At 41.7% G+C, this 26976-nt stretch overlaps 1 protein-coding gene across 1 annotated transcript in view; it reads right to left on the bottom strand.

The window, feature by feature from the left end:
* NALCN (sodium leak channel, non-selective) overlaps positions 1-26976 on the bottom strand; it is a 362634-nt gene that overhangs the window by 299808 nt on the left and 35850 nt on the right. Inside the window, exon 4 of the mRNA XM_075918747.1 lies at positions 33-116. Coding sequence (XP_075774862.1) covers positions 33-116 — 84 coding nt within the window. The remainder of the gene's footprint in view (positions 1-32; positions 117-26976) is intronic.

The following is a 26976-nucleotide window of genomic DNA, read 5'->3' as shown; positions in this document are numbered from 1 at the left end:
CCTTCATATTTAAGATAAAATTATATAATTACCTGTAAGACCAAGGACACCCAAAGGCAAAAAACCATGAATCCATCAAACACACACCAACGATCCTTTACATAGGAGCTATCCCCCTAAAGGAGAAATAAAAGTTAGGGTTTTTTTATTAGGTTACTTCATTGCCAAGGTTAAAAAAAAAAAGTCGCAAATGATATCTACTTCCAAGAAGAAACAGCATCATTCTCTACCATCTTTAAAATGTTATTTTAAGAGATTACAAATCTCAAGTATATGGGCTGGAAGAAGATGGAAATTTTAAATAAATAAGTGAACTACGTATTCATGGAAGAAAGTTCTGAGCTTCACTTTTCTGCCACAGCCTCTTCTATCCAAGAGAGTTCTAGGTTATTTTGGCTCCCTGTGAAATTTGTTTCTGGGAACTCCAAGGATGTACAGTCATTTCACTGCTTTAAAGAGGTTACAGAGCTAGCTTCTCTGTTGCCATGGTTCTAATTTATCCTCACCCTCTTATTAACCCTGCCCAGTCATTGTGCTTCCTGAGCAGAAATATTCCGCACCTTTTTACAAGGTGCAAATGTGGGATGGAAGGAGAATTTATAAATATCTTCTTTTTTTTTCTTTGTAGTAGCCTATATAACAAACATTGCACCTGATTCAACACTGACTTGTATCTTGTACAATCATTTATATGCCTATAAAGTATGTATAAAATGCTAACAAACCAGAACACGTGTTCATTCACACCTGTGCAAGGAGTCTCATTCTGGTTGGAACCATTTTTACATCTCATATTCACAGATGCCAGTGGTTATTAGGGTGAAAACCCAACCAATGCCATGACCCAGTCTGAATAGGACTGATCACTCCTTGTAGTAGATGAAGACCAGACATAATATAGAGAAAAGATTTACATAAGACACTTCTCTTCAGCTGTAAAAATTCCCTCTGGAAGTAAACATATGAAGGATAAAACAACGATACAATAAACCTTTCTCAAAGAAAAACAGAGCAGATTAACAGCACAAAACATACCTATAGTCAGAATTATTTTCATATGAAAAGTCCCTCAGAGGTCTTTTTTCAGTTTAATTATGTATTTTATTATGTATTTTGGAATGCAGGAGGGTTCAAATTAGGGTAGGAAGTACTGTAACTGAAAAGAACCTTACATGAGCTGTCATTTTGACTTTCACATGCAGCACACAATACTTTTATTCCCCTGCCTATGATCTAGCTGAGTGGGAACTCTTCACTTCGAAGCAATGTCAAATACACCCAAACGTGTCCAGTCTGTACTGTCTGATTGAAATATAGTTTTAAGCTGTCTGTCTGCAGAGCTCAACTGCTGATGTTCTCTATTTTCCCCTCCATGAGCATGCCTCAAGAGGAATGAGCACTCAGACAAGCTAAATCTTTTGATTCTGTGTGCAGAAAGACACTGATACCTCTCTCTCTAGCATATGAAATCCCTTTGAAATCTGATTTTCTTCCCTAGAGCACCAAAATATCACAAAGCAAAAAGTTTTCTGTGAATGATGGCTATGCAGCTTTGAAAAAGCATTTCGCCAAAAGTTCTGATATTCACCTGCACTTGGATAATGTTCAAATAACTATTACAAATCAAGCAGTTTTCTTAAATGGTTCCATTTTCTCCCTATGGTAGGTGTGGCATGACTGATTCTGCCACTTCTCCTTAGTACTGAAGATGCAGGAGATCATGAGGAAGCCATGATCCCTTCTGGACTTATAGTAACACCAACAGCTTTGTCTCGCCTTCCTCTTGTGGATAGTTCTTGTCATGTCCTCCTATTATTCTTCCCTCTCGGTGTGGTGATAGACACAAATCTCATTTCCACTTGCCTAACCCCACGACACCCGACCCCCTTCTTATTCGGAACTTGCTCTCACAAGCTGCAAGTTCTTGACTGTGCTGAAACTGTCTGTCTCAGGGAGACTATATAATTTGTTTTTTACAATTTGTAGGCTAGATCCTTAGTCTGGAGACATAAACCTTCCCAGAGCCTAATATGCTGTTTTGATCAAGGGCTGTATCTAGACTGCAGTGGTTTTTTTTGAAAAAAAGTTGCCTTTTTTCGAAAAAACTTCACCTGCATCTAGACTACAGCCGTGTTCTTTCGAAATTAAATCGAAAGACTATGGCTTTTCTTTCGACGGCGGTACTCCTCATTTCACAAGGAAGAACACCTTTTTTCAAAAGTGCTCTTTCGAAAAAAGGCGTTTTTGAATGCAAACAGGGCTTTTTCGAAAGAGAGCATCCAGACTTCCTGGGTGCTCTCTTTCGAAAAAGCGGCTTGCTTTTTCGAAAGTACTGCTTGCAGTCTAGATGCTCTTTTTCGAAAGAGGCTTTTTTGAAAGTATCTTTTGAAAAAGCCTCTTTCGAAAGAGGCTTGCAGTCTAGATGTAGCCAAGAAGAAAAGTAACATTCTTGTGGCACACTTTTCATAGTGTCATCATTGTAATGGCAGATTAGCTGCAAAGTATAATGGCAATTAAACCTGGAAGAATCAATTCACCCATACTGGATTATATTGCAAACTATCTGCTACAATAAACAATCATACAGAAAGTCTGGCAGTAGCACTTTGTATATACCTATAATCTGGCCTTGGCTGATTATTTTTTCCATACCTCAGCATCTGACTGCATTCTATAATTCGACATTGGGGATACACCTGATATGGATAAAATATTTATTTTGTAACTAGATTGTGATTCAGCATGTAATTCATTACTGAGGGCATTTCAAAGGTAGGACTGTGACGGATTCAGTCAGAGAGATCCCTTTTGATATGCTGAATTACCACTGAGCCCACATACCTATCCTTAAGAGTTGCCCTACAACCCCACCCTAATGAGCCACATCATGTGGGCTCCCCCAGTTAGAGTCAAAGCCCACAGCAGGGCATCAGACACTGAGATCAGCATTAAGAATGTTAAAAGGCAAGTAATCCACTAATTGTGTAGTTGATAAAAACTTTATCGACTGCTCAATTAGCCGATAAGAGAAGGCTTCCTCAGCCCCAGCTCGCACCAGGTCCAGAGGCTACCTGTCCCTCCCCCTCCCCCTGTGGCTCTGCAGTTTAAATGTAGTAGGAGCCACGCATACAGACATAGCCTGAGAGAGGCAGAATCCCAGGGAGAGACAGGTAGCAAGGCAGGGAGGAGTGAGTAGTTGAGTAGTCAACTTGACTATCAAATAAACCTAGATTTATTGGGTAGTGGACTACTCACTTACATCCCTGATAGACATCTATCAGGGATGGTCTAGATGCTATTGTGTCCTTCCATGAGGGCAGGGGGCTGGACTTGATGACCTCTTGGGGTCTCTTCCAGTTCCAGTGTCCTATGATTCTATGATCCCTAATCAGCACAGCTCTGGAAAAGCTCAGTCACAGGGACTTGACCCAGCACCCAGGTGCGCAGCCTCAATAGGACCAAAATCCCATATAAATCCACCTTACTCTGTATGGGTATAACTATACTTGCACCCTCTTTCGAGAGAGTGATGCAAATGAAGACATTCAAAATTGCAAATGAAGCCGGAATTTAAATATTCCGTGCTTCATTTGCATATTTGCGTTATAGCGCTATTTCAAAATAACACTTTCGAAATAACAGATGCTGTTAAGACACTGTTATTTTGAGAGAAAACTCTTCTCTCAAAATAACCCTTATTCCTCATACAATGAGGTTTACCGGTTTTTTCAAGAGAAGGGTTTTCTCTTGAAATAACCGCGTCTTAACAGCATCTTAACTCCCACTCCCAGCCCCACACTGGGATTGGGGCTGCTGCTGGCTCCCAGCCAACAGCTGCATGGGTCTGGCTCCCAGTCCCAGCTGCCAGTGGCACTGAGCTGGAGCAACCTTCTGCCCACGGCAGGCTGCAGGCTGCCCCCTGGGGAAGCGGTTAATTGTTACCTCATACCAATTAGTCTCTTCTCTCGTATTCTCCTCCCCGCCCATTATTGTTATTGCTCCTTATCTTTTTCACTCTTTAGACTGTTGGGGTAAGTGTTCGCTATCCTACTTTTACTCTACTTCTGGGGATTTTGAGATTTGTGAGGGTTACAGTATGGAGGGTGTCCTGCCCTTCCACATTCAGATCTTCTTGATTGTGTAGGAATAAACCTGTCAAAGTCCCTTCCAGTTTTAGTATTCTATGATTCTATGATCTGGCAATGCACTCCTCCCCTCACTACCTCTGCTGCCAGCTGCCCCTTATTCCATACCCTCATTTCAAGAAGATGGCAATAAATGGCAAATCTCCTGCTAGAAGTTGCAGATATATTCTTTAAGAACATAAGAACACCCAGTATTACAAAAGTGGCCAGCCCTACGTGCTTCAGAAGGAATGAGCAGATTATCAAGTGATTCATCCTCTGTTGTCCACTCCGAGATTCTGGCATTCAGGGGCTAGGGATTCCTACAAGAAAGGCGAATCCCTGACTATTCTGGCTAATAACCATTGATAAACCTATGAATGACCTTATCCTCCAAAAACCTAATTCTTTTTTAACCCCTTGTTAAACCATGTAATGGTTTTGGCCTTCACAATATCCCTTTACATTTCTGAAAGGTCAGAGCCTCGTTTTAAAAATTGTATTGAGAGATAGAGGAGTTAAGGGAGACGATTACAGGCTTGAAATACTTACATGGGAAAACATATCTGATCATGGCCTATTTAGTCTCACAGAAAAAGGTATAATATGATCCCATTGGCAAAAGCTGAAACTAAATAAATTCAGATGGAAACTAAGGCATAATTTTAATAATGAGTGTAATTAGCTCCTGGAACAATTTACCGAGGACTGTGATAAACTCTCTTGCTAGCAGTTTTAAAATCAAGATTGTTTTTTTTTTCTAAAATATCTGCTCTAAGAATTATTTTAGGGAAGTTCTATGGCCTGTCTTTCACAAATGACCAAACCACATAGTCTCAGTGGTCCCATCTGATTTTGAAATATCTGAAAATATTGGAAATGAGAGTTGGTAAAATGCAGCACAAAAAAGTCCAGATGAAGCCCAGGTTCCTTCCTTTAAATCAAATTAGGCAATAGGACATCAGTTACAGGTGTCCTGGACCACCCACACCCTGACCTCCAGCTCCCTTTAAAGGCCCAGTCACCCTGTGACAATGATGTTTTTGAACGTCTCAATTTTTGAGTGACATAGCATCAGCAAGAGATCTGAGGCCTTATCTAGACTGCCACTTTTCTGCACAGTAACTTTCAAACTTAGGGATGTGAACCCTCCCCCCACCCCCAAGTGCAACAAGTTGCAATGCTGCAAAGCGCCAGTGTAAACAGGCTCCCAGCGCTGTTCGCTATTCCGCTCGTGAAGGTGGTGTACTGATAGTGCTGGGAGAGCTTTCCCCCAGCACTGATGTGATGACCATACTGTTGTATTAAAGCGATACTGCAGCAGCATGTTAAACTCAGCAGTTTAGACAAAGCCTGAGTTTCAGAAAGTGCTAAATATCCACTCTCTGAAAAACAAGTCGATTTTTAAGCTTTTCAGGTTGAATACTATAAAAGTGAGGCAGCCACACAAGTACTAGTCACTTTTGAGAAATCTTAGAAATTGGGAGAAGGCTAACAGTTCCCATGACACTGTCAGAAAAAGTAGGACTCAGATAGTTACATTTTTACACTGCTTGGCTTCCCTGTTTGAAAAGGAGTGTTTATTGTTTATGTAACTATTAGATCCTGGGTATCCTCAGATGTTCTTCACCACCGTTAAGTCAGAGCTGCAAAGGGTGGCTCTGGCACCATATGTGTTAAAGCCTCTTGAGACAATGAGTTATGGACAGTCTATAAACAAACACAATGAGTAGTATTCATCACTTGTACCATGAAGCTTGACAGCTAAGGTTTTGTATTGCAGTAGGATGTGGATGTAGCTACATTCAAGCTTTCACCCCATCCTAACAATTTCAAGCCATTTTCAATCTTGTCCACAAAATGGGACGGAAAGAAGAGACAGGCTTTTCTCACTTTGAAAAGACTCACCTCTCTTCCAGTTGTCAAAACCCACAAATATCAAGCCTACTTCTCAAGCCAGGTGTCAAAAGCATAAATTTTTTGCTATCCAGTTGACAAACCTTCTCTCCTTTTTTCTCACCTCATCCTCAGCTGTTACATTTCAAAGGCTGCCCAGGAGATAGACTGTCCACCTCAGAGCCATGAACACCCACTTTAGTTAACTCAGTGTCTACGTCTACACTGGCATGATTTTCCGAAAATGCTTTTAACGGAAAAGTTTTCCGTTAAAAGCATTTTCGGAAAACCACGTCTAGATTGGCTACGGACGCTTTTCCGCAAAAAAACCCCGATCGCCATTTTCGCGATCGGGGCTTTTTTGCGGAAAACACTACTGTGCTGTTTACACTGGCCCTTTTGCGCAAAAGTCTTTTGGAAAAAGACTTTTGCCCAAACGGGAGCAGCATAGTATTTCCGAAAAATCACTGACGATCTTACATGAGATCGTCAGTGCTTTTCTGGAAATTCAAGCGGCCAGTGTAGTCAGCGGAAAAACTTGCCAGTCTAGACACAGCCAGTCTGTATTAAGCCATTACCTATTTAGACATACTCATTTCTATTCCAAATAGAAGAGAAATTCAGCCCAGCATATTTCATTATCTACGATATATTTGAGAGAGTTTGTCTGTTTGAGAGTTTGTGTGTCTAAGTGAGTTTGTCCATTTCTTTGTTCAAGAACTTCTCCTAAAATCCTCCTAAGAGGTAAGAGCTAAGACCACCAAATGTGCTATGCAGCTTCCTCTTGTAGAAGCCGTAAAAACCATTTTCATATTTAGCTAGAAGCCATCTTGTATATCAGAAACCATTTCAGCTTTTCTCTCAAGCACATAGACCAGAGTGAACTTTCTGTTACCCCGTGAGAAGAGGCCTACAGGATGGGCTATTGGTATGTGTTAATTGGGCTGGTTGGGACAGGAGATGTACTCCCTCGTACCTGTCTGCCATCTTGTTGATAAGGCTTTGTTTTTCCAAATTTAATTGAGGATTTCTGTAATTGGATGCCCTGACGTCAGACTGTTTGGCTAAGGGTATAAAGATACTAGGATTGATTGTATTAGCAGCTTTACTGGGCCCGGCTTTGCTGGGACCACGTTTGGCTAATGCTGTGCTTTATTAATTAATAAAGCTGTTTGTTAGATGCCTAAACAGAGAGGAGTGATTTTTTGCTTCAACAATTTGGAGGTTCCACCGAGATTCCTAACGTGCCACTTGCCCATATGGACGGACCAGCACTCCACTTCCAAACCTCTCAGAGTGCTCAATAGAAGGTAAGGAGATACCTGTTATGAAATCTTCTGGTGAGGGCTTAGGATTTGGAGTGATGGCCGGCCATTGAGGTAAGGGGAGCTACAGAATCCAATTTTGTGGAGCGGCTAACATTTTTGTCTGTGTCTGTCTTTGTCTATTAGGCCTGTCTTATGTGTCACAGTTCCAAAAGGGCACACCGATGTCGCTAGTGAGGCAGCCATGCGCTGGACCCTCTGTGTTCGGACGCTAAAAGCTGGTGTGGTGCCATTACACTCTCTCGGCACATGGAACTGTGGGGAAGCTTTGTTGTCTCTTTCTGTTACTTGTGGACGTAGTACTGACCTCTGAGGCTAACCCCAGGCCATAGTATTTCCCCGTTCCGCCAGGCTGTCTCCAGGCTCCAGGACGTGGTGTTATGCCGGGCTGGGACAGATGCCGGAAACCCCTGCGAGCCAGGTGGACTTTGAGTCCAGTGCCTCGCAACCAAAAAGGGGGGGGATCAGTGCGAGCAGGCGGATTCTGATTCAGTGACTCGCAGAGCAATCAGGCGGATTCTGATTCGGTGACTCACAGAGCGAGCAGGCGGATTCTGATTCGGTGACTTGCAGAAGAAATAGTGTAAGCAGGCGGACTTTAGTTCGGTGTCTTACAGAATATCTTTTAAGCGCGTGCAGAAAATGGGGGTAGGTCAGTCTACAGGAATTCCAGTGCCTTTATGATAAGAACCTTCTGGTATAGGATCCTAATGAAGTCTGATATTAAGTGCCGGATGTCTTAGGGCAGCGCCACTTAATAGAAACACCCATGAGAATTGGACAATAAAGAAAGATGCATCTAAATGTGGAAACTGTAGGAAAAATGTGAAAAAGGAGAAAAAAATTTTTTAGAAAAATGAGTATGAATGTAATGAGTGAAGAATGAATGCCGCTGCATAGGTCTGAGACTTGAGCTGATCCCAGCTGCTCCCACTAGGGAGCTCTGAACGCAAGGAGGGGGGGTCAGCTGAACCTCGAGACTCAGCGGATATGTGAGGGAGTGACGACTCCCCTTATTTCATGAGCTGCTAAGGTCTGACACTCTAGACTCTTTCTTTGGAGTGTGTAAAGTTAGTTTAAATGGGGGTTAGTCTAAACACCACCCACTCTGCCGAAAGGCACCCCTGTGTACTACATGTACATGCATAATGGTCCAAGGACCTGTAAGCATTTAACAAATTGGAAAAGAGGAAAAATTAAAGCCCTGAGGGATGAAAGTAAAGCTCAGAAAAGCAAAAATCCACCCTGCAGTAAGATAGGTAACTTAAAAGTTGCTGCAGCACCTCTGTGCCAAAATAATGCACAAGAAGTGGGAAAAAAAAGAAAAGAGATTTCTCAGTTGGCACACCCATATCAACCAAGCTTGGGGGGAAAATTTGGCACAACATCACCCCTCTATCCCTCTTTATAACGCATACACAGGTAGAGAGGAAACGTGAAAAATAACTGAAAGGAATTAGCTCTTCCCTTTGAAAACACGGGCTCCTGTAACAAACTTGCCCGATCCAAAGCAAAACACAAAGTTTAAAATAAGTTTAACAGTTTAAGGAAAGTGTTCCTCCAAATCCTAAGGGGGAGCGAAAAAAAACTGCTTTAAGAAATGACTCCTTGTTTCTTGCAGCCTCTTTTAATCATCTTAGCAATGAAACAGTCAAGTTAAACATTTGGCTACAGACACTTTGTTAAATCTATTAAAGAGAAAATAAGGAATTCTACTGAAACTTAATTGGTTAACCACATAAAAGAATAGAATCTATACATTGTAAATTTGTAAAACCTGCACCCTAAGGGTTAAATGTGTCTTCCAAGGAACCTAATTTTTTAAAAAAATCCAAGACCAGAAACTTCAGTGTTTCTGTTCAAGGCTGCGCTGATAGCACTTTTGGCTTGCTTTCAGATCCAAGGTTGTGTGTGTCTGCAAACTGCCTGTCTGTTCTGGAAGGGGAGGAGCACTGTCCCCCATAAGTAAGTCTGTAACATTGCATGTGATTCTTTTCAGGAAAGGAAAACCTTTTTGCTTGCTGGAATAGTAACTAGCAAGCACCTTGTTCTAAGAGAGTTTCTGTAGCAGTAAAAAAAGCCTGGTCTGCGGTACAAGAGGGAAACTGAGGCATGCCACCTTTAACTTAATAATTAAACAATGAAGTAATTTACTCAAACCCTCTGAAGCTAAGTGTTCCAAATAAAAGCATACCATTGGGTAAAAGCAGGCTGATCAAAAAGTAGCAAAAATCTGTAAAGAAAAAGTGTTCTAAAATATAATGCACCACCCCAATGTGGGTAGAAATGTTTTCTTTGTTTTTCAGATCATCAAGAAGCGCTAATATCATCTGAAAATTAACTGAAGAAAAAAAATCATGGTTCTGTGTCATGACATAATAAGTTTGTGTTCTGTGTTCTGTCCAGATTTGTCTTGTGTGTGTCTTAATTGTGATATATGTATTTCTAACATTGTTGTGTGTACAATATTGTTGTTTTAATGAAAGAATAATTTAAGTCCCTTGAATAATCTTAACTGCGTGCTTTACACAGATGGCTTTTTTGCTTTTATAATTCTAGTAGAGTTTTAGTAGCAGGCTATGCATTTGTACTGTCTAGAATGTAGTGAAATCTGCTCCTCTACCTGCTGTTTTTCCCTTCTCTCCTACCATCGCCAGCTCCTTTGCCGTCTCTTTCAGAACTGGCCCTCCTGCAAGACCAAGCCCCAGAATCGGAAAAGCATGAGTGGAGACTGGCAGGATGCACCTTGCACCCAGACCACTTGTGGTGCAGCTCTGATGGCCACATTGTTGCCCCAGTGGTCTTGCTACCTCACCTTGCCCCCGTGCTCCATGGATTGTCGCACGTTGGCAAAGGGGGGGATGGTAGCAATCCTTAAAACAAAATTGGTTTGCTCCCAAATTCTCCCAAGCAGCCAAAGATTACTGTCTGGCTTGCCCTGTCTGCCAAGCCCACAACGTGGGTAAACCTGTAAAGACAGTTCCGGCAACCAGACCTCCGCCTTTGGGACCATTTCTGAATTTACAAATGGACTTTATTGAATTGCTTAAATGTCAATCTTTTCAATAATGTGCTGGTTATTATTTGCTTGTTTTTGAGATGAGTAAAAGCTTATTCCTACAGGAAAGCTGATGCCATCACAGTGGCAAAGAAACTTCTAAATCATTACATCCCATTATGGGGAATACACCTTGTGATCTCTAGTGATAAAGGTACCCACTTTACTGGACAAATTGTTCAAAAAAACCTGGAAAAGTACTGCTCTACCAGACTGTGCACGACACCTGGAGAGCACAGAAGCAGTAGAAAGATGAAAGAGGATTTTAAAGAACAAACTTGCTAAAATATGTGAGAACTCTGGCTTAACATAGATAGTAGCACTCCCGATTGCCCTAATGAGCATGAGAGCCATTCCTAATCAGAAAACTGGACTCAGTCCATGTGAAATTGCATGTGGCCGACCTATGAGACTGTTAAGCAGCCCAGAAATTGACCTGGCTGATGCCACACTTGTTAAAAGAAGCATAGTCAAGTATTGTCAGGAACTTATGAGGTGTGTACAGTCTTATCATTCACAGGTTAAGGACGCCTTCCAGGAGTCCCTGACTGAGCCGTGCCTTAAACTACAACCAGGAAACTGGGGTTGCATAAAGGTTCACCAGCGAAAGACTGCCCTGGAACCCAGGTGAAAGGATCCCTACCAAGTCCTTCTTACCACTCATACTGCTGTAAAGTGCGAGGGATTGCCCGCCTGGATTCACGCCTCCCACTGCAAACCGGTTCCAGCCCCTACAGAGGTTGGCCCCAACAAGGAGCACCGCAGACCTGGTACCAGAGACCCAGGTCCAAAAGCAGATGGGAATCACCGCAGACCTGGTACCAGAAACCCAGGTCCAGAAGTAGACGAGGATCAGCACAGGCTTGGTACCGGCAATCCAGGCCCAGAAGCAGACGAGCCTGAGAGACCAAGGCTAAGGTACCAGCTGCGGCCCAGAAGAACCTGCCAGCGATAGGTAAAGCAAACTATGAAGTCCTGAAGAACAGCCAGTATGAGGCTGGACAAACAATTCATGTTAAGCTTATGCTTAATCTTGTTTTTAATACCTAGCAGTTATAACCTATATAGTTCAAATGTGTTTATGCTTTTAATGAACCAAGTTTCCCAAGAATTTAATTCCACAGGTTGCTGGATATGTGCTCACAGTCCTGTACATTCAGAAGGAGGCATCCCAATGATTCCAGTCCCACTAAACAACACCCAAATGAATGGCACACTGTTTAGTGAACTAAGCCAAATGATACTTGGCAGGATAAAGGGTTTACTAACCCAGGGTATATCCGCCTAGCCTTGACCCCAATTGGAAAGTACTGCTGGACATGTAATGGTTCAGGAGCCAGGGTGAGAAAAAGCCAAAACCGAATGGCCCTAGACTATGTCCTAGCTAGTAAGGGTAGGGTTTGTGCCTTAGTGGGAAGAGAATGCTGTGTGTATATTTCTGACACCAGCAAAGAAGTAGAGGGAGATGTCTCAGAGATTGAAAAAACTGTGGAAAGCCTAAGACAAGAAAAAAGCTGGACCCTCTGAGGTTGGTTGGGAGGCTGGTTTGGACATGTGGGAACTTGGATTTTGCAAAGAGTAGTTTTAGTACTGGCTATATTCTTTTGTGCTTATTGCTGTTTCTTGTTAATCAATTGCTTTATTTCTTGTATTCTGGAAAACACAAGGCAGACCCTTACCAAAGGGAATGTGGAACTCATGATGTTAAAATAGGATGAGCAGAGAAAGGAACAAGAAATGTACATAAATACTTTAATCATAGAATCATAGAATCATAGAATAATAGGACTGGAAGGGACCTCGAGAGGTCATCGAGTCCAGCCCCCCGCCCTCAAGGCAGGACCAAGCTCCGTCTACACCATCCCTGACAGATGTCTATCTAACCTGTTCTTAAATATCTCCAGAGAGGGAGATTCCACCACCTCCCTTGGCAATTTATTCCAATATTTGACCACCCTGACAGTTAGGAATTTTTTCCTAATGTCCAATCTAAACCTCCCCTGCTGCACTTTAAGCCCATTACTCCTTGTCCTGTCCTCAGAAACCAAGAGGAACAAATTTTCGCCTTCCTCCTTGTGACACCCTTTTAGATATTTGAAAACCGCTATCATGTCCCCCCTTAATCTTCTTTTTTCCAAACTAAACAAGCCCAGTTCATGAAGCCTGGCTTCATAGGTCATGTTCTCTAAACCTTTAATCATTCTTGTCGCTCTTCTCTGTACCCTTTCCAATTTCTCCACATCTTTCTTGAAATGTGGCGCCCAGAACTGGACACAGTACTCCAGCTGAGGCCTAACTAGTGCAGAATAGAGCGGCAGAATGACTTCACGAGTTTTGCTTACAACACACCTGTTGATACAACCTAGAATCATATTTGCTTTTTTTGCAACAGCATCACACTGTTGACTCATATTCAACTTGTGGTCCACTATGACCCCTAGATCCCTTTCCGCCATGCTCCTTCCTAGACAGTCGCTTCCCATCTTGTATGTATGGAACTGATTGTTCCTTCCTAAGTGGAGCACTCTGCATTTCTCCTTATTAAACCTCATCCTGTTTACCTCTGACCATTTCTCTAACTTGCTAAGGTCATTTTGAATTATGTCCCTATCCTCCAAAGAAGTTGCAACCCCACCCAGTTTGGTATCATCTGCAAACTTAATAAGAGTACTCTCTATCCCAATATCTACATCATTGATGAAGATATTGAATAGTACGGGTCCCAAAACAGACCCTTGAGGAACTCCACTTGTTATCCCTTTCCAGCAGGATTTAGAACCGTTAACAACAACTCTCTGACTACGGTTATCCAGCCAATTATGCACCCACCTTATCGTGGCCCTATCTAAGTTATATTTGCCTAGTTTATCAATAAGAATATCATGCGAGACCGTATCAAATGCCTTACTAAAGTCTAGGTATATGACATCCACCGCTTCTCCCTTATCCACAAGGCTCGTTATCTTTTCAAAGAAAGCTATCAGATTAGTTTGGCATGACTTGTTCTTCACAAACCCATGCTGGCTATTCCCTATCACTTTATTACTTTCCAAGTGTTTGCATACGATTTCCTTAATTACCTGCTCCATTATCTTCCCTGGGACAGACGTTAAACTGACCGGTCTATAATTTCCTGGGTTGTTCTTATTCCCCTTTTTATAGATGGGCACAATATTTGCCCTTTTCCAGTCTTCTGGAATCTCCCCTGTCTGCCATGATTTTTCAAAGATCATAGCTAAAGGCTCAGATACCTCCTCTATCAGCTCCTTGAGTATCCTGGGATGCATTTCATCAGGACCTGGTGACTTGCTGACATCTAACTTTCCTAAGTGATTTTTAACTTGTTCTTTGTGTATCCTATCTTCTAAACTTACCCTCTCTCTGCTTGTATTCACTACGTTAGGCACACCTCCAGACTTCTCGGTGAAGACCGAAACAAAGAAGTCATTGAGCATCTCCGCCATTTCCAAGTTCCCTGTTACTGCTTCTCCCTCCTCGCTAAGCAGTGGGCCTACCCTGTCCTTGGTCTTCCTCTTGCTTTTAATGTATTTATAAAAGGTCTTCTTGTTTCCCTTTATGCCTGTAGCTAGTTTGATCTCATTTTGTGCCTTTGCCTTTCTAATCTTGCCCCTGCATTCCCGTGTTGCTTGCCTATATTCCTCCTTTGTTAGTTGTCCTAGTTTCCATTTTTTATATGACTCCTTTTTTATTTTGAGATCATGCAAGATCTCCTTGTTAAGCCAAGCTGGTCTTTTGCCATATTTTCTATCTTTCCTACACAGCGGAATTGTTTGCTTTTGGGCCCTTAACAACGTCCCTTTGAAATACTTCCAACTCTCCTCAGTTGTTTTTCCCTTCAGTCTTGCTTCCCATGAAAATGGAAAATGGAGGTATAAAATGGTTTCAAGGTTAGCCTTTAAAAGGCTAAAAGGGGGGAGTTGTAGAAGCTGTAGAAACCATTTTCATATTTAGCTAGAAGCCATCTGTATATCAGAAACCATTTTAGCTTTTCTCCCTCGTACCTGTCCGCCATCTTGTTGATAAGGCTTTGTTTTTCCAAATTTAATTGAGGATTTCTGTAATTGGATGCCCTGACATCAGACTGTTTGGCTAAGGGTATAAAGATACTAGGATTGATTGTATTAGCAGCTTTACTGGGCCTGGCTTTGCTGGGACCACGTTTGGCTCATGCTGTGCTTTATTAATTAATAAAGCTGTTTGTTAGATGCCTAAACAGAGAGGAGTGATTTTTTGCTTCAACACTCTTATCATAACTTAAAGTGAAGTAAGAGTTTGGTTGTGCCAGGACAGTGGGATGTGCCTGGAATGTGATTATTTCTCATACCACGGAAAGGGAGGGTTCTGCTCATAGTGATTTATTGTGTGTGTGTCTGTCTGTCTTTCATAATGGGGACATGTCCCCCTACCTTAGCTCTGTCCACTGTATCTGCAGTGGCTGTGGACAGGTGCTTCTCACCTGACCCGAAGCTGCTGCACTGAGAGAGGGCTAGGGTTGTCCTCTTTCCTGAGGGCAGCTTGCATACTGAACCCCTCATTCCCAGCCCCACTCAAGCCCCCCAACCCCAGGTGCCCTTTAGGGAAAGAGGGGGAGCTGAAGCACTCACACACACCGATTCATATGGGGACATTACTGACTTGAGCAACGCCGTAGAAATCGTCTAATGTCCTGTAATCTGAAATGTGTTTGGGGTGCGGGACAATTTTTACAGTGGAACTGCTGAGAGCCACTGAACTAAACTGTAAATCCTGTATATACTGGAAACCACTTCTAGTTAGGGGGTGCTGCAGCACCCCCCCCCCCATATCCCTAGTTCCAGCACCTGTGAATGTGTGCATTCTGAGACAGATAATCACTCTTGATCACACTTACAAACATGCATGTTATCTTAGATACCTAAATAATTTGGCAGAGGTTCTTGGCATTCTATTTAGGAAGCTTAGGAAAGTTTAAATAATAGTTCAGATACCCAAACAATCTTTAAGGCAAAACTAGTAATTTTTTTACAGGTGGTGGTCAGTGGTTACTATATATTAGTCATTCCTCTGAATAATTATATTACTGCTTCAAAATCATCTAATTTATTTATAAATGTTACACTCTGGGAAAAAGATTATTTATTAGAATCTACACAATGCTATGCCTTAACATATTTTCACCAACACTGCAGGAATGTCCTATTAAAAATCACTCCCTAGAGTGTTTTTAATCCATATTTTAAAATATTTTGCCCTTTACTACAATGTACAGTGTTTTATGATCATATACAGTATGAAAGGTTCTAATATATATGTACTAGGCAGGCAGGGCTAGAGTTGCAATGGGAAGTTTTTAGCTCTAAATAGCATTTGTTGCTGTAACATCACTTCCTTGTCATTAACTCACATTATGCAATCATTGGACGCATCCAGTGATTGAACAATTCAATGCATTATATGTGTGGTTACAAATTTGTCTTTACCATAAACATTAATCATGGCATTCTTGTATTCTATATAAAAACACTGAAACAAATCACTTAATTCTAAAAGAAGATCCTTACACCAGAAGGCTATATCTACACTACAAGGTTTTTGTGCGCGAGAAATAACTCCTTTTTGTGCTACAGCTCTTGTGTAAAAAGTTATGTGTGGATGCTCCGCAGGGGTTTGTTGTGCAAAAAGAGCCTATCAGAAAAAGCACAAGTGCTCTGATGGCCATTCTGTTAATGGCTATCAGAGCTTTCTTGCACAAGAGTGTCCATGCAGTGTGGACACTCTCATGTGCAAAAGCACATCGCTTTTGCGATGTGCTTTTGAGGTGTGGATGCACTTTTGCGCAAGTTTTTGCGGAAGATCTCTTCCTCAAAAAGCTTCTTGTGCAAAAACCCTGCAGTGTAGACAAAGCTGAACTGATTACTGTTAAATACACAATGCTTATCAGACATGGAAACTAACATTTCCAAGAGCTAAGTAAAAAGATATTTTAAGATCGGGACAATTAAGTAAATATTATTCTGAAGACCAACCTAAATAAAGAAAACAAAAAAGCATCTGATATTCTCTAGATTTTTAGGATTCTCATAAAACAAGAATATACTCTTCCATTTCATCACTTAAATTGTTACAATTACTACAGAATCCTTTTATTTCAATATTTGAAGTAGTAATATATTAGATTTTATCAAAAGAGTTATTGGGAGTGTCTCTAATGTTAGAGGTTGCTAATGAGGTATGTCCTGATTTCATTCATACTTTTAACAAATACAAAATTTTCACAAATTTACAAAAACAAACACACTGAACTTACATTTTTTTCACTAAATCAGTACATTGCAATAAGAGAGAAATAGTAAAGTGCCCTATTTTGCATTTTATGCTCTGTTGTTGGGATAACTACAATAGTACATTTTAAAATATTTGTAAGCAGAGATTACAAATTCTATCTAAGCTGTTCTGCTGGTCAGTCAAATATGATTCTGTTTCACCTACCCCAACTTGCACGTCGTGAATATAAAATGACATTTCTAGAGCAAGTAAAATGTAGAAGAAAATAATCCCTTTTTGTGATTTAAGACTTAATACTTTCAATTCATCATACTGACAGACTTCTAAAAAATAGATGATAAAATATTGCTTGAGAGTATCTGAAGTGATGAAGACATGTAGTTACTAAAACAGCAACAGACAAAAAAGTGGGCATGGAGGAGAGAGCTCAAATCGTTAAAGCAGAAAAACAGTGTGTGTAGGCTGAATATGTTATTCAAATCAGGGATATCAATCATGTTTGTGATGAAAGACATAACACTTAGAGGCCATCAATCACATCTGCTATGGAAAATGGAGAGGTCTGAAACTTACTATTCAAGCACTTAAACACAGGCTTAATACAAATTGTGCTGAAACTGGTTACAAAGGATTATTGAACTAGATTCTCAAAACAGTAAGTCAGAAACAGTCTGAAACCACTGAAATCCAATTAGAAGACTTTACATATATTCCAGGTGCTTGCGTGAATGCACACAAAGCCTTCCTTTCCTATAGCTACTGGTACTTTGCCATACTTGTCAAATGCCTCTATTCTGGAAGGGACAGAGAAGATAGGTGAGAAATTGGACCAAATTCTATTTTTAAGCTTCACAGAAACTGCATTTTGGTGGTCTGCAAGATGAAGAACTCTTCTCTGTTCAATATATTCATTTTTCTTTCTAACAAATTTTTTTATGAAAGGAATACCACAATGCTTGTTCACATACTATATGGTAGAAGCAAGGGACTGCACTAAATACTAAGAAGATAAATGGCAAAATAAATGTGTCCCCTCATCTTTCATAGAGTGTGAAAACTTTTCTATTCCTCTCCCATTCACTATAGTGAGAATTTTCAACTTAGCCATCTCCTTGTTTATTCCATTTTACTTCCAACAGCATGTGAATTCTTTTGCAATACCAGCATATTTTCCTATCCCCTGACCAAAATTTTGGAATGTTTTCCTTCTTTAGGTCTACATTTTCCTTCTTGGGTCTACATTAGATCAGGCAGATCTGTTTAAGGTACACAATTCCAGCTATGCAAAACATGCAGCTGGAGTTGGCTTAAGCTGAGTTGTGACGGCAGCCACACAGCAGGAGGCCGACAGGATCACGTGTTCTTGTCAGCTTCCTTTACTTCTTTCAAAATGAGGAGTACTGGACACCAGTAAGGGCTGCCCTCAGTGCTCAATTTATGGGTCTACATTAGACCAGCTAAACTGAACACTAGAAGATCAACCTCTGTGTCTGGCAAGTAGGAGAGGATATCCTTTTTTGCATCTGAATCGAGGTACAGAAAATACTCCACCCTGAGGATGGTCTCTCTCAGAAACATTTTCATCTAATATGGGAGGATAACAATCAATTTACCAATTCTGTCCTGAACCTCCTCTAAATTCCTCCCTCAGCTGAATGAATTATCTGGTCTCTGACATCAGTGTCACTGTGACTGTGCATTGGGCAACTTTACTGTCCATATCAGTGAACATTATTGTTTGCGTTGCATTGTGCCTTGTTAATATGCATAGTGATGAGGACTCTTACACTAATCTAACCTCTAGGACAGTCATGGATATGTCCTACATGGTTTCTGGTTCTACTTATATATGGGCACATTTTGATTATGATCTTTGAAACTGAGCTGGACACAGGGCTTATTATAAAAATGTTGTTCTGATCAGATCATCAGGCCTGTTTTTCCTTTCACATGGTGACAGACTTATTTTGATGGTCTGTTCACAGGGCTTAAAAGATCTGATTTGATTATCCTTGAGGAGTAGTACTGTCCAGCCATTAGATACATTAGACTGGCTTAACATATGGGCATATAATACAAAGCATATTGCTATGTTTACTGGATGATATCTTCAGAGGGTGCGCCTACACTGCACCCAGAGGTTGAAATAAGAGACACAATTTGAGCTACGCAAATTGCATCTCTTATTTCAATCTAATTTTGAAATAGCTTATCTACACAGAGCCAAATTTCAAAATGATCGGCTATTCTGAAACATCCCTTAACTCTCTGGAAAGAAGGTTACAGGGACGTCAAAATAGTGAACTTGTACAAAAGATGCAGAATAGCTATATTGGGATACCTGCGGTATCCTGAAATACTGCAGGAAATGTCTAGGCTGATCTTATTAAATCTCTCAGCAGTCTTTGCTCCAGTTGACCACAAATATCCGTGGATGTGTTTACACTGCATGCTACTGGGAAAAGACTTCCCCACAATTTCATTCATTTCTTTCAGACAGAATTCAGGAGATGGCTGTGGTTGACAATATTTCATCCTTTCTAAGAGAGTTCCATTTTATCATCTCAGAATTGTTTTTCCACTAATCTCATTTATATTAATTTTCATTATTGACAGCTTTAATACACAATACTTTGTATCAATGTGGTCCCAGTCCTGCAAACACTTATGCATAATTTTATTCTTATCCAGAAGGAGTAAATTACTTGTTATGTCAAAGTTATGCATGTGCTATTAAATATCTTTATATATTAGCCCAATATATTCATTCAACAGATCAATTAAAAATAATGTAATATAATAGCTACTTTTATAAAAAGCTGATTGTAATAAATAAAACTAAATTTGGCTTTCTGGTCATTCTACTGGACTTCAGGAATTAATGATGTATAGTGTAGCCAAAAATAACTGTATTTTGGCTATATTAGTCAAGCAGTATGTATGTATACAATTCTGACACACTCTGGTTTAAAAAGGACACAATAAAATGTAATCCATATTATTGTAAAACCTTTTATATCTTGGGACACATTATAAGATTTTTATACTTTACTTCAAACTAATGTCATAATAAGTGGATTATAATAAGTGAAACTAAATTTGGCTTTAAGGTCACTATATTGGGCTTCAGGAATAAATGATGTATAGTGCAGCCAAAAATAACTGCATTTTGGCTATATCAGTCAAGCAGTATGTATGCATACTGATTATTTTCCTTTTCATGTGATAAAATGACAAGAAAAATATGAATACATATTTAAAAATGATAAATAGGTGGTTCATAAAGAAATCTCTTTCATAGTTTCTCAATGCAAGAATCAGGCCCTGGAGCTCCTGTACCACCCCTCATCCAGCAGACAGCATAACAGAAGGGGTTGCCACCTAAGTCTGGAGGCTTACTAAGACATGCCTTGTACAGGCAGTCCCCGGGTTACGTACAAGATAGGGACTGTAGGTTTGTTCTTAAGTTGAATTTGTATGTAAGTCGGAACTGGTACATATTGTAGGGGAAACTCTAGCCAAACATTTTTTTTAGTTTTGGATAGCATAGGGAAAGGTTAACTCCCCTCTAATGTTTGTTTTTCTGTCTGTTCCCCTGTTCAGAAGATTTCACATCTATTTCTGTCCCTGTGACAAACTCAGGACTAAAGGAGTAACTCATCAAATACCAAACAGCTCTGCACCATGCTTTGAGCGAATAGCTTTATTTCCACACACCACCCAGGGTTCTAGGAGGAGGGTCCTTTTTTTGCTAACACAATGAGGCCAGCACTTTGTTTGTTTTGGTGGAGTCTTTGTTTGCCCAGGGAGCCCAGCATGTATAGGGGGAGGAGGGGCGGAGAGGCTGCTTTTGTCTGCTGTTCGGCAGCCTGTTGCTCAGGGGAGGGGGCAGCCTGTTGCTGGCAGGGGGGTGGGGGGGCAGCGGGCGTGGGGAGGCACTTTTCCTCTGCCCGGCAGCTCTGCGGGACCCCAGTCGGAGCCGGCCCGAGGAGGAGGAGGATCCTAGGACCCAGGTGAGCGAGCCCCGGGAATGCTGCTGCGCATGTGCGGGAGTTGCCTCACCCCGTTCGTATCTAGGGATCCGACGTAAGTCGGATCCACGTAAATCGGGGACTGCCTGTATTTAAAGACCAAGCCCCTTCACTAACACAATATAGCAGGGAAGAACTGGAAACCCCCTTCTGACCTGTATGCAGCACTGTGGATGATAATGCACATTTTACAAATGTCTAGAAAATAGACCAGAAAACTGATGCGTGGGACTCCTAACAGATAAGCAATAGAGTATTCCTGAAAAGTGTGCCAAACTGTCCCTCTGACTAGCAGAGAGAACTCATTGCATTATTGGTGGTCCCAGAGTAGACAAAGAGCTACAGTAAGGAGGGGTTAATAACGTCTAACTAAAGTCTTCAGAATTCTAAACAAAGGGAACTCTAGCCTCCTCAGTCAATCCTATATTAAGAAGACTGCATGTCATTTCATAATCCATGGCCACTGAACCAAATTATTCAAGAATGCCCTAGATGTCCCCAGCTCATTTGATCCTTCACTGTGAACAGCTCTACCTAGATTAAAGGCATGATTATATCTCCCACCCTTGTGGCTCTGAGATTATCAGTTGCCTCTAGGGATGTTAGAGTTTAACCGATTCAACAGTTAACCATGCTCATCAGTTAAATATTGTCAATTAAAATGTGCCACACTCCCAGGAAAACTTCACTGTAAGCTCTATAGTATGAAGATTATTTAAGAGCCCATTGTGTGTGTAACTGTGTAACAGCTAAGATTTTTAACAGTTACGTGGTTACTTTATTAAATTACTTTTAACATCTCTAATTGCCATACCAAGGTGAGGAATTTACACATTCTCAGCCCTTGGAAGACAGCTGTTTGGAAGTCACTAGCAAAATTGCTGAACCTCATGCAGGAAACAGCAGCCCAAGATCAGATACTGCATTCAGATTAAGGGAACACTTACCTCCCCTACTTTCTTGAACAAGGCACTCCTAAAAGAATTCTGCACCACTGTGCATGCACATAATTAATGAGCCAAGAATACTTTTTTTTTTATTTTGCACAGGAAAAGCATCTGCCAAAAAGTTTCTACAGTTCTGCCTCTTCCCACCAGAGGAACTGTAGTACTAGAGCACACCAGCTGCTCCCAGCCAGCCAGGGAAGAGAAAGAGACCACAGAGTATTCTTCACCATACTTATTGGGCCAGATCAGGAGACAGAGGCTATGTGGGACAGACAACATGGAATGCTGGGGGGAGGGGATGTCAGACAGGCTAGTGGAAGAAGACTAGGGCAGGGGCTGAATGAGAGTGGCAGTAAGTGCAGGACCTCTGAGGGGAGGGAGGCTCAGGGCCATATGGCAGTGGGGATGCAGAGCTACAGGGGGAAGGAGGTTCTCTGAATGGGGGTTCAGCAACACAATGGGGCAAAGGGAGGGATGTAGGGCCACATGGGAAAAGGGGGAATGGGTATCTGAGAGGGGGTGCAGGGATACATGGAGACAGGGACAGATGTGCCTGACTGGTCAGCCAGGGCCTAAATGAAGGAAGATCCCTCACTACCTCCCTCATACTTAGCTTCTTGCCCTATAATTATTATCATCTCTCTCAGCTTCTCTGTTACACCTGATGCTCCTGAGACTTTGCACTACTTCAGGGGTGTATGGGAAACACAATTCTGGACTGTAGTTTAAATAAATTTTTACTCTTCATTCTGTATTAATATACCTAGCAAGGAATCTATTTGCCAAAAAGCATTTTTGGAATCTTTTTTGTTGGCTGTGTTGTTACAGACATACTTGCTTACAAAGTATTTTGAAACAAGAGGCCAAAAATAACTGAAACTAATATGCTTCTATCATGTTATTTTGACAAACAAAATAGGCAGAATTTTGTAGAGTTTGAAAATATTGTTCACAGATTTTTTTATTTTTGGTGCAGAATTCCCTTAAGAGTAAATAAGAGCCTGGCTATCAGTCATTACTCCTGTGCCTTTCACCTCCTTGGCAGTAAATGGCAGTTTTGAAGAACTATTGTTGAAAATGATAAGCAGCAGCACTGCTCCCCTACCATTTCCTCAGAAATGCCTCCTGCTGACCAGAACAATAGCAGTTGTACTGAATTTCCACTTGTAATGGGTAGGGGTGTGATCTTTAGGAAATGGGTTCCAGTGGTGATCCTCAGGAAATTCTAACTCTTCTGTTATTTATAACTATTAATTTCCTCTTCTTAAGTCCTCTTCTGTGTCTTTTTGCACAACCTCTCCAGGCCCTCTCTCACTCCCAAATACTTCAGTTCAAACACTGCAGAACTATATAACTCCACTTTTTCTAAAAACCTTGGCCTCCATTAAGCCCACTCTCATACCACATATTCTGTTCTATATCCCTGGCTCAAAACCCATATCTTCTGCTCATGTGTCCATGGCTGAAACTTTACAGCCTCATCATCTCCAAGGCATGTCTCCTCCTCATTCTGTTATCCCTGTGTTCAGTAGCTGCAGTCCTTGGCAAGACACCCCAATGGGAGATTACACATTGGTCCATGCCTTACTTCACCAAAACCACAAGTGGGTGAGTGAAGGAGGGGAAATGGGTCCACAACACTTTTTGCCTTCTCTCAGAAGTTAAGGTCTTTGCTCTCTATCAGGGGCTACGTCTACACTGCAGAGTTTTTGCTCAAAAACAGCAGTCTTTTTGCAAAAACTCACGGAGCGTCCACACTACAAGTGTGTGTGCAAGAAAAAGTACAGTAGATCATAAGAAGACAGGGTTTTTTGTGCAAGAGTTATTCCTCTTTCTACGAAGAATAAGCCCTTTTGCGCAAGAGCTCTTTCGCAAAATAGCATGTGTGGATGGAAAACAGGAGAAACCCCTATCAGAAAGAAAGAAACCCCTATCAGAAAAAGCACAGGTGCTCTGATGGTCATTCTGTGAATGGCCGTCAGAACTTTCTTGCACAAGAGCATCTGTGGCAGGGTGGACACTCTCTTGCGCAAAAGCACATGGCAGTGTGGACGAACTCTTGAGCACGAACTTTTTGCGGAAGATCTTTTCCGCAAAAAGTACTTGCACAAGAAACCTGAAGTGTAGACGTAGCCAGGATCTTCTTTAACATTAGCCAGTAAAGGTCATATAAACAGTTAAAAAAAAAGTGCATACCTTCAACTTCAGATATACTTCTTCTACATCCTTTGAGGCTGTAAGATGTTTCCAATTGTAATTGGATGCACAACCAGCTGTCCTACCCATTCATGGGTGCTGGTTGCCATCCCAAAACAGACTCAAAGAGATCTCAGGGCTGTGCAACGCATGGGTCTTTATTCACTTAAGTTTCCCCACCCCCAGTGCCAATCTGTATACAATTTTTCCACAGTTTTCACCTCACACAGACAGAGTCAGTCTTCAGCTAGGAGGCTTTCAGCTCTTTCCCTGATTGGTCCCCCTTTTGACTCCTTCCCCCTTTTTTATAGCCCTTGGCTCATCAGGCTGCCAGCAAGTGTTGCCAATCCTCAGGCTGGCATCAGGCCTTTTTATCAGATCCAAACTTTTCCCCTTGATTGGAGCTGACAGATCAGGTGATAATTTGCTGTTCTGGCACAAGCACTCTGCTACCTACTACACCATTATAAAAATATATATAATTGGATGTGTTGCTAAATCATGTCATCATATACTCATTTGACCCATCCATTAGCCCATGCCCAACACTTCACCTGGGAGATGGACAACTAGGCATATATGGAATTGGACAGCAGCAAAGTCTAATGCTGGACTAGGTAAAACCCTCTTAAACACAGTATAAGGCATTTAGCAACATGAAAAATACAGGGTTGGACATTTCCACATTTGAAACCCCTCACCAAAGGAATATCTGCTTCGGTTGCAGCTAGCATGAGGCAAAAACAATTACCTCTTTTAAAATAGTCATTAAATCCACCTTACACTAAATAAAATAAACCTATGTATCAGTATCAAATTGCCATGTGGTCTCTGAATTTAATACTTGACTTCAGCCAAGTATATTATTTTTCATTGAAAGCTAGTGTTTTTGAGAGAAAAAATTAAAAAGGCAGTTTTTCTTTATCCAATTTGGGTCCTAAAATAAGTATCTTTTGATATTTTTTGGCAAATATTCTTGACTACCCAAATCTGTGCAGCTTTTCTTGTTAGTTGAACACAACAGTTGATGAGAAATTGACAGGACAGATAGCCTGCTAATTTCCACCTTTTGGGAAATAATACACTATTAAATGATGAGAGTCCAATAGGGAATTATATAAGTATTTTCTGGTGCTTACAGTTTAAACTGAAAAAATGAGTTCTTCATTTACAAGGAGGCAGTTATAAATCCCTATAGAGAATAAATTCCACAAGTCATCTTAAGAGACTGAATTCTTTAAGTAGGTGGATTATTCTGAATGGTGGCACTTCTCCATTGTGTTTCAAAAATATAGTTTAATCTCAGGGCATAACAATTAATGGGTAGGCACTAAACACAACTTCAAAAAAGGGCATTCTTAAACCATGACAATTAAAGAGTCTCTTTCTTGTGCTTTACTCTCTTCCCCAGAAATACAGTCTCTGCATGCTTCCCCTAGCACAACCATCAAGCCCAGTATTTGCCCTCTATCAAAGAACAAGAAGCAGAAGCACTTCCACATCCTATTATGATCAGGATAGATCAAAATCAATGATTAAAAAAATAAAAATTTGATTTTTTATTTATATTGGACTTTTTATAAAAATCATCAGTAAAATCCAGCAGGACCACAGATGTTCCGGAGCCAGAGAGCTCCAGTGGCCAGCAGTCAGGTAGTAGGAAGGCTGGTAGCTGGGAGCCCCCCTTGGAACCCGGTGGAGCTGGCAACAGCCCAGCAGGGTTTTCCGCATCCTATGCTATTTATTAGTGTCTACATTTTTTCTGAGCAGCCCAGCAGAGGAGCCAGGGCCACGTGGCAGCCCAGTGGGGGGTGAGGAGTGGAAGGGGGCATGAACTGGGGAGCCAGGGACACACAGCAGCCTGACAGGGGGCTGGAGCCACATGAACCAAGGAGCTGGAGCCAAAGTCCGGCAGAGGAGCTGGATCCAGGGCCAAGACAATGTGTCAGGAGGACCCACCTGTGGCAGAGGAGCTAGGCCACAGCTGCACAGCAGCCCACCAAGCTGGGACCATTGTCAGGCAGCCCAGCTGGGGCCATCAGCAAGTTGACCAGCCGGGGCCGGAAGTGGAGCCAATGGCAGACTAGAAAGTCGGCAACAGGAGACCTCCCTTGGTCCAGCAAATTCCCACATTCAAAACTGGTCAGGTCCCAAGGCCGCCAGACCAGGAAAGTCCAACCTGTACTACATTTCTCATTTAAAAAATAACTGTTACAACTAAATCTTATCACAAGCACAATAATTATTGAAAAGTTCTGGGCTTTCAGTTTCTGTTCTTCAGCACACTAAAGTAACGTGTGCAAAGAAAGAAATGATGCCATAAGTGTATTCTCTATTTTATTTCAGCATAATTCAGCTTTCCCAAAGGAACCCCATCTTATCCTTGTTTTTTTTTAAAATGATCTGATTGGCACCATTGTTTGAAGAAATATGAAGACGTATCAGTGGAAAACTTCATTTAAATCAATGGTTTTGATTATTTAAATTGTTACAGGCAGTCCCCGGGTTACGTACAAGATAGGGACTGTAGGTTTGTTCTTAAGTTGAATCTGTATGTAAATCGGAACTGGCGTCCAGATTCAGCCGCTGCTGAAACTGACCGCCAGTTCTGACTTACATACAGATTCAACTTAAGAACCCCAAGCTTCCCCAAGTCAGCTGCTGCTGAAACTGATCAGCGCTGATTCCAGGAAGCCTGGGGCAGAGCAACTCTGCCTCGGGCTTCCTGTAGTCAGCACTGGTCAGTTTCAGCAGCGGCTGACTTGGGGACGCCTGGGGCAGAGCAGCTGGGGTGCTGCTGGGTTGCTCCAGTAGCACCGCTCCTCGGCGCTACTGGACCAACCCAGCAGCACCCCAGCTGTTCTGCCCCAGGCGTCCTGATTCAGCCACTGCTGAAACTGACCAGCAGCGGCTGAATCAGGACGCCTGGGGCAGAGCAGCTGGGGTGCTGCAGGGTTGGTCCAGTAGTGCCCAGAGAGGGTGCTGCAGGACCAATCCGCAGCGCCCCAGCTGCTCTGCTCCAGGGTCCAAAACAAAAGCCTGGTCTGCTGGGGGGGGGGCACACTATCCGCGCCCCCCCCCCCAGCAGACCAGGGACACGGAGAGCAGAGCAGC

Source organism: Pelodiscus sinensis, chromosome 1 (assembly GCF_049634645.1).
Source record: "Pelodiscus sinensis isolate JC-2024 chromosome 1, ASM4963464v1, whole genome shotgun sequence".
In the NCBI taxonomy this organism is placed as follows: Eukaryota; Metazoa; Chordata; order Testudines; family Trionychidae; genus Pelodiscus; species Pelodiscus sinensis.
Note: the sequence above shows the minus strand (reverse complement) of the source record. Positions and strands in the feature narration are given on the sequence as shown.